The sequence below is a fragment of the Mus caroli genome, chromosome 18, assembly GCF_900094665.2.
Source record: "Mus caroli chromosome 18, CAROLI_EIJ_v1.1, whole genome shotgun sequence".
In the NCBI taxonomy this organism is placed as follows: Eukaryota; Metazoa; Chordata; class Mammalia; order Rodentia; family Muridae; genus Mus; species Mus caroli.
In genome coordinates, this window is record NC_034587.1 from 39,244,453 (window position 1) to 39,256,010 (window position 11,558).

At 40.3% G+C, this 11,558-nt stretch overlaps 1 protein-coding gene across 1 annotated transcript in view; it reads right to left on the bottom strand.

Annotated features, from left to right (window-relative positions):
* The window catches only part of Lars (leucyl-tRNA synthetase), a 64,241-nt gene that overhangs the window by 7,511 nt on the left and 45,172 nt on the right, over positions 1-11,558 (bottom strand). The window contains exons 24-31 of the mRNA XM_021150615.2: positions 11,018-11,108; positions 9,663-9,803; positions 8,630-8,770; positions 8,030-8,140; positions 6,039-6,149; positions 3,810-3,914; positions 2,468-2,563; positions 1,330-1,462 (exon numbers count right to left, since the gene is read on the bottom strand). Coding sequence (XP_021006274.1) covers positions 1,330-1,462; positions 2,468-2,563; positions 3,810-3,914; positions 6,039-6,149; positions 8,030-8,140; positions 8,630-8,770; positions 9,663-9,803; positions 11,018-11,108 — 929 coding nt within the window. The remainder of the gene's footprint in view (positions 1-1,329; positions 1,463-2,467; positions 2,564-3,809; positions 3,915-6,038; positions 6,150-8,029; positions 8,141-8,629; positions 8,771-9,662; positions 9,804-11,017; positions 11,109-11,558) is intronic.

The following is an 11,558-nucleotide window of genomic DNA, read 5'->3' on the forward strand; positions in this document are numbered from 1 at the left end:
ACACACACACACATACACACACACGGAGAAGGCAAGATAGGTATCATTTAAAAGGAAGAATCTTAGCATTAGTCAGTCTTAGTAATTCTGGAGAAAAGTAATATGGAGACACACTAACCCGCCTCTCGTATTCACCAGCACAGGTTAGAGTGGCGGTTACTCTTCATTGACTTGACTGCATTAAGGATGAGGGAAGCACGCCGATCTGGATATCTCTGCAAGAGCATCTCCAGAGAGGTGTAAATGAGGAGAGCCCAGCTCTGAATGTGGGTGGCACCACCCCTTGGTTCCTGGAAAAGGACGTCTTCGTCCTAGTGCTCACCCTCCTGCTTCCCAACAGCAAATGTACCGTGACCAGCACTTTAGGAACTTGCTGCAACAGTCAGGGGCTGGCCTTACTGTCAGGGCCCTGCCACCGTGGACTACACGCACAAGCCGGAGCCAAAATCCTTCTTTCCTTCCTTCAGTTGCTTCTTGTCAGCCATTTTTTCATAGCAACAAGAAAACGAATACACTGAGGCCTGAAAAGGGCAGCCACAGCCCTCAGGAGGCAGAGGCAGGCGGATCTCTGAGTTTCAGGAAACTTGGTCTACACAGCAAGCTTCAGGCCAGCCAGAACCACACAGTAAGACCCTACAAGGTAGTGGGGAGGCTGTTTATACTGGCTTTAATCACACAAAAATATACTCTCAATCTAGGTCAGCAACTGAAACTATTTATTTATTTTGCATGGAGAAACACTGTTTAACAGAAAAAATATAAGCTTTGGAGTCAAACAGTTTGAATTCTAGGCTTGAGATTTTCCAGCTAAACAAACCTGACAAGTTCCTTAACCTTTGTAAGCCTCCATTTCACTATCTCTATGAGGGGACTAATGATGCTGAGAACACACTGTATGTAGACTGTAAAAAGCTAACACGTGGAAAGCACGCAGACAGTCTCCCGTCTCACCTAGGGAGAGACCCCGCTGGACAACTTAGTCTACAATACTAAGGTATGTGTTCCCTAACTCTGAATCACCTCTAAGAGACACAAATCACTTATTGTAATTTCACAAACAGGATTCTAGGATACTGAAAAGAAAAGTCTAATCCAGTGTACTCATGACACTGAAAGAGAATGTGCTTGGCGCTCAAGTGACACAGCAGAGTTACCAAGCTACCTAACCCCAAGCAAGCCCAAGAAAATCGATGTCTCCAGGTCTGGGCCCAATCCGCTTCCCAAAGTGCTACACCGCTGTCCTTAGGCAAGCTTTTGCTGTCTTTTCGATGAATAACTCATCAATACATAAGCTCCTGCTAAGTGGGGGTTTTCAGAAAACCCTTTTACCTTTGATTCCTCGGTCCGTTTTCGTCAAGCGTCTGATTATGGACTCACAGCTATCTCCTTGCCTGATGTCGATTTTAGTGGAGAAGTGCCCACTTGACGGCTGAGGATTTACTAGGGAAACTTGCACACCAGGCTGGGACAGGAAAAATACAAGTTATGACACATCAAACTTGAATACTGTCAAAAAAACAAGAGTGATCTCTACCACATTTCTATACCCACTAAAAATATCTCTAATTCTGTATTCTAAAATTATGACCAGGACAGTCAAATATGAAAGAAAAACTATCAAAGTTCATGTATGTCTACACCAAGATGCCCTGGTGTATGGACTACACTGCGCATACTAACGCTGGTGACACACCAGAACATGAAGGACATTTTCTCCTCCACTGCCATCATTTGTTCAACCTTGCTACGATAGGTCAAACACAAGAAGAGGCACTTTACAGATTTCCATATCCCCAACAAGAATATTATGGCTGTATAATGAACATTACTTCATTCATTCATTTCTTCCCAAAAGGACTGCATTTCTGCAAGCCACACCGTGAGACAATGAGAGAATCATCACAGAACGATAATGTCAGGAGGTCTCCAAGACTGTGATTCCTGTACTATTTCAAAACAGACCTGTTTTCAGTTAAATGTGATCAAAGCAACCTCGGTCCTATGTCCTCCAGTGGAGTCTTAATTGTAGTCCAAATCTGAATGGTTTCCTGGAGGCTCAATAGAATCTGTAAGACCTTTATACTTCCATCAATAATGACCAAAAAGTACAGTTCCTACAGTAATTAAGAGCTCTTGCCTGGTTTATACCAAAAACCAAAAATCCTTGCATAACAGTTGAAAAGTCAAAATAGGGCACTTGCAAGTCTTACTCACAGCTAGATTGTTTTTGCCTTTCTTTCAATAAAAATCAATTTTAGAACATCTTACTTTATTTTTTAAAACTGCAAGTAATAACTAACGCTACCATCAGATGAAGTAAGTAATAACCAATACTGCACAGGCCCAGCCCCATTTCCAACCCTTCACATTCAATGCCCTCCACCTATACATGAACCACTGCTGCAATGACCTCCAAGTCTCGTCTAGGCCTAAGAGGCAATGATTCAATATGGCGTCTTCAACTTACTTCTGTTCTGAAAACGTTAAGTGGCTTCCCAGGACAACATTCTTCCTTGACTTTATCTTCAGCTTCAGAGGCAAACTTGACTTCTATGTGTTCTAGCTGAGTGGATGGGAAACAAAAGTCATCAGTGCACTTAATATGACTGAAATTAATCACCACTTCATCTCATTAAGAACACGATGGCTTTGCCACTTAATAGGAAATGATCTGTACAATTTTATTGTTTTCCTTATTAATGTTAAATGAAATCCACCATCTGTCCTCAGCACTCGTCTTAGCTGTCTCGTGGCTTTGTTCCCCGTCCCGTCGGGTGTGGCACTCTCTATACTGGAATCTGGCATCTGCCCGCCACATCAGAAGGGAAGCAGCATGAAAGCCTTCTTCCTACGCAAGCAGAAGCTCCCAAGTTTATCATGTGAGACGTTACATAAGCAGAGAAAGTTCAGTCACGTAACATACTGCAGATGCCCAAGTAGAGGCCTCGAAGGTGTGTGCCTACCGTGCACATGAAAGCCCTGAACAGTATTTGACCTACATGAATGTATATACATGAGCAATCTACTAAGCTTTGACTTCGTGATCAATAGGCTTAACAAGCACAGCATTCTGGGTTCAAAAAGCACAGCACTAGTGAATAAAGCAAACTCTCCTGTAGACCTCTCCTCAGCTCTATACTCCACGGAACAGTTCTCAGTCACTTGAAACCTGCATGGTTTTTAGTGTCCTCATCATCATTAGAATCACATTTTGAGTCTTCTAACAGTATTGTAAAGCAATTTGCTTTCCTTTTGCCTGAGCTAAGTATTTTTAGATCCTGTGTAAGGGGAAACTGAAAATGCACCAGGACCACAGATTACGCCAGTTCTGTTACTCTGCGGGACGAAGGTGGGACAATTCGGAGCACAGCATAATAGAGAGGCTTTTAAGGCATCTAAATAAAAGGTGTCCCTCTGGTTTGCGAGCTTTTGAGGTTTCTTAGTTTTTTGTTCTGTTCTGTTCTGTGTGTGGCCGCGCGTGCATGTACACGTGTATACATACAAACACACACACACACACACACACACACACACACACACACACTCATGGAATTCTCCTGACTGCTCTAAAGACAATCTAGGGAGAATCCCTAGCCACACATGGCCCATGTGTTATGTGTAAGATAACTGATAAATGAATAAGATAACACATCATTTTCTTTCTGCAACTTTTATATCCATTCATCTATTTTCATCTCAAAAACATTTATTAATAATATATTGGGTCAAATATATTATGAAAAGTATCCTAGTGGGCTGTAAAAGTAATAGAAAACCACAGTAATTACCTACCATCCCTGGCCTCTTACCTCGAGAGAATTGGTTAGGTAGACTATATTCTCCATAAGCACTGCCTGCTCATCAAATTCCAACTCTAAATCCAAGACTCTCGGCCCTTTCTTCTCCATGTTTTCCTAATAGCCAAATGGTTTCAAAAACAAAATCACATTAAAGACATGTTAAAAAGAATCTATTTTTCCTAAGTAATCACTCTCTCTACTGATAACATCTTTATATTGCAGCAGGTAAAGGAAAGGGCTTTGACTCGTGGGTTTCCCTTATCTATGTTTGCTTGTTAATGAAATTACTTGCTCAGAATAATTGCCATTTAAAACAAGATGAGATTTAAGGTAGTATTGAAAAGACTAGAAAGCGTAGAGTTTTCAGATTTGAAAATAAATGTGGCTTAATAACTGTTTATTTAGATGACAAACCAAAAAGAATCAAACCAAAAGAGTCAAAAAAAGCATTTAAAAAAATCCCTTGAGCTAATAATTTTATAATTTTCCAAGGTAATAAACATTAAAATTACAGAAGATATTCCTGAAAGCTTAAAGAAAAACTGATACTGTCATTCTATATAGGTATCCAGATAATCTTGTAATATTCAAAAGACAATTTCCTATTCTTAATTTCCTTCAACATTAAGTATTTGCTACTCAAAACATAACCTTAGCGGCCCACCTTCCCTACACTACAGCTGTATGATGCAATGTGTCCCGGTCACAGGACAGTGGCCCCGCACTATTCCTCCTACCCACTGCCTTCTGCCACCATCGGCAGTAGCTCAGTGCCTTTATACAGAGTGTCAGGTACTGATGCATGCGTGCTGCAGGTGTGCCTCACCTGCCTTCCTCCCACGGACTCAGCACAAGGCCATCGGGCAGGGGCCAGTGCTGCTCTTAACTTCCCTACCTACAGAACCACAAGCCAAACAAACTCTCAGTGTTTAAGCAATTATCAGTCTTTGGCTAGGGATGTCACTTGGTGATAGGACATTTGCCTAACATGTACAAAGCACTACATTTAATTGCCAACATCATAAAGGCCAGGGGAGGGGGAGTATCCAGTCTGTGGTATTCTGTTATAGCAGCAGAAAAATGCAGTAAGGCATCACCTACATTCTATTTCCTTTTCCATAGAAGTACTAGAAAGCCAATCTCTTTAGAGACACACTCTCATGTGGTCCAGGTTGTTTACAACTTAGTATGTCACTAAGGAGTTCTTGAAATTCTTATCCCCCTGCTTCAACCTCCCAAGCCCTAGAGTTATAGGAATACACCAAGTCAGATTTACTGTGGTGCTAGGAATCAAACCCAGAGCCCTGGACATGCTGGGTAAACTTTCTACCATGTGAGCCAATTTCCAGCCCAAGAAAGCTGTTTTCTTATTCTGAGATTCATCAATCATTTTCAACATTTGCAAAACCATTAATTTTTTTGTTGGCAAATTAAGAATATTATTTTAAAATATATTACTGTTAGACATGGTGACACATGCCTTTAGTCCCAGAATAGGAGAGGAAAAGGCATGAGGATTTCTGAGTTTGAAGCCAGTCTGGTCTACAAAGTGAGTTCTAGGACAGTCGGGGCTACACAGAGAAACCCTGTCTTGGGCAGGTAAAAATAAATAAATAAATAAATAAATAAATAAATAAATAAATAAATAGAGGCAGAGGCAGGTCAATCTCTGTGAGCATGAGGCCAGCCAGATCTACAAAGAAGAGTTCAAGGCTAGCTAGGACTACATAGAGAGTCCCTGTATCAAAAAATTAATTAGTTAATTAAAAATAAAAGACAAATTTGATGTTGAGATCCTAAAGAATTCAACTCTTTCATAACAAAGAACTTAGCAGCTCAAAACCACGTGCGATCACTGTAACTCATGCAGCTCAGCTTCAGCCACAGAAACGTAGAAATGTGGTTCCAGGCAAGGGATCTACTGGTAATGCCCCAACATAAGCAAAAGAATGTGTTTCTTCCCCACAATTGGAAGGAAGGAAGGCAGAACATGGGACTAATTCAATGCACCAACTCTAAGTAAGCCTGATTTTCTCCTGGAATGCATATTTTCACATAGTCAGCAAGTCTACAGGTAAATTCAAAATCTGACTGTTCATGTCTCAATCACTGACTTAAAAGAGCTATTTAGCACGTCACTGGGGGAGACTGTGTCCAAGGCTTTCTTCCCTTTCCCTCTCCTGTCCTACCTAAACAGTTCTCAAGCAGGCACAGCTGTCCGACGTCCATACTGCTTACCTTAATCATAGCAACGAACGGCATCACTTTCTTCATATATTTCTTCAACTCTGGCAAACTGCCTAGTTCACTAGCAATGACTTTGTTATCAGGCAACTTTCCATTGTTGGCCTAAAAATGGGAGCAGGAGAGGTGTGTAAAGAGAGGTATTTAGAAAATGATGCAAGACCACAGGTATGGCTGCCAGAACTGTGCCAGACACAGAAGGAGGCCTTAGCCAGCTGTTAGAGAAGGGTGCCCAGCCCAGCCTCATAAAGTACAAGTTCAGTGGCTAGGGCAGAAAGACCTTCCCCTCGCTCGGAATGGAAGAAGCATGCCTGTCAGTCCAAATGAGAAACACGATGCGCTGCACTGAATCTTTATCTTCCTTAGTAAAAGCAGCCCCTCCGGGAGGCAAGCTTACCTAGTAAAAGACTGGTGTGGTCATATAAAGATCTTGTCTTCAACTTCAAAGATCTTATTATTTCATTGGTCATATTAAAGTGGAAAGCAACACATTTCTTATACAAAACATGCATGACAACTTTAGGGGAGTTGTAATTTCCCCATTATGTGTTTGTATGTGCACATGAGACCAGGTATTCACGGGGTGAGAGGCATCAGATCTCCCTGGAGCTAGAGTTACAGGCAGTTGTGAGCTGCCTGACGCAGGTGTTGAAAACCAAATTCAGGTCCTTGGCAGGGGCCATCTCTCTAGACCTGAAATATGACTGCTTTTTGAACACTTGGGGCTGGAGAGATGGGTCAGTGGTTAAGAACACTGGCTGTTCTTCCAGAGGTTCTGAGTTCAGTTCTCAGCGACTACATGGTGGCTCACAACCATCTATAATGGGATCTGATGCCATTTTCTGGCATCAAATGACATACATGCAAACAAAGCCCTAAAATATATAAGTAAATAAAAATACTTTCTTTTACAAATGTGAAGGAAAAAGAAAGATTCTCTAGTTACTGATGATAAAAATAGTATCATTTCTGTCAAAACAAAACAAACAAAAAAACCCAAAACCTTATCATATATCACTGATGTATAGGCATGTATATGGTCCATACACAGACATACATACGAACAGATAGTATATACTTAAAATAGTATACATATGCTACTATAATAATGTACATAAAACAATTACTTTTTTAAAAAAAGAAAATGTAAGAGTGGGCGATGATGGCACACTCCTTTAATCCCAGCACATGAAAGGTAAAGGCAGGAGGACCTCTGAGTTCCAGGCCAGCCTGGTCTATGGAATGAGTTCCAGGACAGCCAGGACTACACAGAGAAATCCTACCTCAAAAAACAAAAACAAAAATGAAAAGTTAGGGCCAAGAGTAGTGGCACACCTTTAATTCCAGCATTTGGGAGTCAGAGGCAGGAGAGCCTCTGCAAGCTCCTGGCCACTCAGGGCTACATAGTAACACCCACACACACACAAATCAAGAACAAAAATTTTGACCTAAATTAGACACTGAGCTTCCTACATACAGATCTGTTTCGTTCCATATATACTGAGCTGACATCTTTGAGAGCATTCCACGGGCAACCACAAGGTAAGCAGCAGTCTCTTAAGTAGTAAAGAGCAGAGCTTTAATTTACTCCAAATGCCCCAGTGCTCCAAAAGCTGAGTCTTTATAAATCCAATCACTGCTAAAGTCACAAGGAATTCAAAAGGTAAATTCTGTCCCGTGCTTCATCATTTTAACTACGCATGCAGAAAAAAAGAAAGAAAGAGAAAGAAAAAAAAAAAAAAACTACATGCCTTTTAATTACAAACAACTAGGTTCAATATATTTTTTTGTAAGAAAGCTTCAGAAATGTTGAAAGATGGTAGTTTTTCTCTTGGCATCCATGTATGAGCTACCAAGGATAACAAAGGACACTCTCTGCCTGGAGAGAATTGAAAAAGGCCACCTGTCTGTTCCCTCCCTCGTACCTTTAATATCCTAAAACCAAAAATATCTTAAGCAGACAATACTGAGAAAAACTGCATCACCTCAAAGTGGCTCCGCAGGGTTGTCAGGGTAATGTGCTGCCAGACAGGGTAGTTCTTTGCCACATAGATGGTGCAGTGTGAGGGCCTCTGAGCTGGCTGCTTGTCAGTCTTCTGCATAGGAGAAAAGAAAACCATGCGTTCTTGTGTAAACCAATGAGAACACTCAGCACCTAAACCATCACCTTTAGCAGTTAGGAAATATGTGCACAGACCCTTGGCAGTTAGAACGTACACACTTCAGACCTTTAACTATTAGAACATACATGCTTCAGGCCTTTAACAGAACATACATGCTCCAGACCTTTAACAGTTAGAACATACATGTTTCAGACCTTTAACAGAATATACATGCTTCAGGCCTTTAACAGTTAGAACATACGCACTTCAGACTTTTAACTGTTAGAACATACGTGCTCCACACCTTGAACAGTTGGAACATAGACGCTCCAGACCTTTAAGTTAGAACATAGATGCTTCAGAGCTGTATCCATGGTGCACACAGCACGACCCATTTTAGTCACTTAGTTTTCACGAGTTTGTATCTGACTGCCCATGATAAGGAATGATCTCTTTAAAAAACTGCTTAAAGGATGACATCACCTTCCCTTTAGCTGGCATCATGTAATTCTTGAGCCGTAATCTAAGGTCATGTGCTACTTCCATGAGATACTGTGAGGAACGGATCAAGGACTCATCCACGGGGCCTGCCACAGGCCATGAGGCATGCATGATTGAATCAGGCTTAAAAAAAAAAAAAAAAAAAAGTTGAGATTAAACAACACTTGCTTTCCAGGCCTTGCTTACAGTTTCACACCACAGCTACCATCTGTAATCGTGTGCCCCAAGTTCAAACCTGACTACACACAGCACACTTCTACAGTCCCTGATCTAATGTTCCCTAGAATTCAAGCTGCGAAGTCTGACTCTACATTCTTAATTAGCATCCATTTGTACAAGCATATTAATACCCACACACATATGCTCACTTTCAAAGAAAATTATGTAATGCTAATTTGCCTAAATTTAATCATTATTATATAAATTATGCATGCTCTCAGTTTTTATCCTATTAATACATCCAGTATTAAAAGTATGGCCATTCAGCATACAGATCACTAGTAGCACATTTGTGCATGTGCTCATGACTAAAAAGGAACATGAACAGGCCAGTTTCCTGATCTGCAAGCCTAGGAGAGGTAAGTGAATTGCTCTTCCCACTGTGACTGCTAACATATCATCCTTGACATGCAGCCCTATATATGCAGGAGTTTTATATTTAAAAGAACATATATGTAAGCATACCCTTATATCTTTGTTTATGAGCACTTCGTTCTGATATTTACAGCTCTCTAAAATATTTCCACCTTTTTAACCACTGGAAGAACTGTATTACACATGCATTCAAATGTACATCTGAACATATTCAAATACAGATGGGAATCAAATATATATGATCACATTTTAACACATTGTACATCTACAAATGTATAAAATCTTGCATTAACTTTTGGACCTGTTAGAATTATGATGATGAATCTGTTACTGTTGCTGAACTTAGGAATAACGTTATCACAACACTTACTGAAACCAAACCATATTCCTTCCCCAGGACCTTTTGAACCCAATGGTATACCTTTCCAAGCAGTGTCCAGATGTGCTCACACAAATGCGGACAGAATGGAGTCAGAAGGATTGTCTGAACTTCAATAAAGCGGAACACAAGTTCTCTGTGCATCCCCTCCGTGGCCAGCTCACGGTATTTGTCTTTCGCAGCCTACACAAATTTCAAATGGTTTGTCATTTTCCTCATCTTTAAAATGAAGATGAAAAATTCAGTTTCTTGGTTTTAATGCATGAAGGATTAGTTTTGTAAAAGTTATGATAAATGTTTCACTTTATTTTTTTAAAGTCTACAATAGAAAAATAATCTTTTATTGAGAGAATACCATGCATTTATATTACGATTGTCAAGAAAGAAGTCTGTAAATGTAGCTAAAGTAGCAAGAATGCATGCCTACAACATGCAAGGCTCTGGACTTATAATAAACCAGAAAACTGTTTCAATTTTTCTCCATAACAAAGGGAAAAAAAACAGTATCAGAATTTTGCTTGTGTGTCCACCTGGTTTGGAGTTTCTAAGACAGGGTTTTGCTATGAATTCCAGGCTTGCTGTGCCTCCATTTTCATGAGCATGCTTTTTAATCCAGGCTAACCTCAAATTCATAGCAATCCTCCTGCCTTAGTCTTCCAAGTACTGGGATTACAGGCACAAGCCCACCAAGTTCAGCCATTTCCTTCTTTTCTGCCTACCTGTCTACCTAACTACCTACCTACTTACCTACCTATCTTTCTTCCTTTAAAGGCATTTTAAGGTATGTCTGTCTGTGAGACATAAAGCTAGACCTCTGAACTGTCTGTTCTCTAAGGTCAGGCTTTGAGCAGTGCCCAGAGCAACATAAAGGGGTATGAATACAAGATTTCTATGCTCAGCATTTGGCCTTATTTAACCACATCTAAAAACCAAGTTACATAAATCCCAGTGTGACATTTTACAAAACTGGTTGAGTAAAGCTACATGTGGCCCTTGAAATGCCAAACTTGGAAAAACAGTGACACCTAGTGGAAAAACTCAGACATCATTTGCTTTGATGCGGATGGCAATTAATTACACCTTTGCCTTCATATTTATCAATTTTAAATGCTTTTGTGCAGCAAGACAGGGTTGACACATGCCTAACTGGAGACAGGAGGACCTCCCCTTAATACTCAAGAGTAAAATAAAAGCAGAATTTTCTGTACTAAGTAGATTCCACAAACACAGTGTCAAAGAAAACTACTTTTGAGTCACAATTTATCAGAAAACTTAGAAACTCATTGAAAAGTTTGTCAGTCTGTACTTTGGACATGCAATTATTTCATAGCAAGGAGAAAAAGGCGGAAATACACCATATTAATGCTTACATGGTTGACCCCAAAAGAATAGCATACCTGAAACTCAAAAAAACCTGTTTTCAAAGCTTCTTTAAACATCATCTTTTCATAGTTTTGATCTGTTTTTATAATTCCTGCATTCATTTCACTATTGAATAGGGAAAGAAAATCTATTCAGTTTAAAGGCAACTATATATTTTATGTACTTCATATTATTATTGTATACTTATATGTATGTATTACATATTTATGACATATATCTGCCACATAGATTAATAACCAGCAAAATGAGCATGACAGCAGAAACAATACAAAGAGGTCAATACAAGAGCCAGGGAGGTGGCTGCATGAGTCATACAAGCATGAGGGTTAGAGTTCAAGTGCCCAGAACCCAACTAAAGCCCTATGTGTGTACCTCAGTGCTCTGAGTTGAGATGGGAGGCTGTGTCAGGAGAACCCCAGGAATCACAGTCCAGCCAGCCTGGCGTACAGCAGCCCATCTCAAACAAGGTAGAAAGGCAAAGACCAGTGCCTGAGGTTGTGTTCGTTCGTTCATTCGTTCATTTGTTCTCTCTCTCTCTCTCTCTCTCTCTCTCTC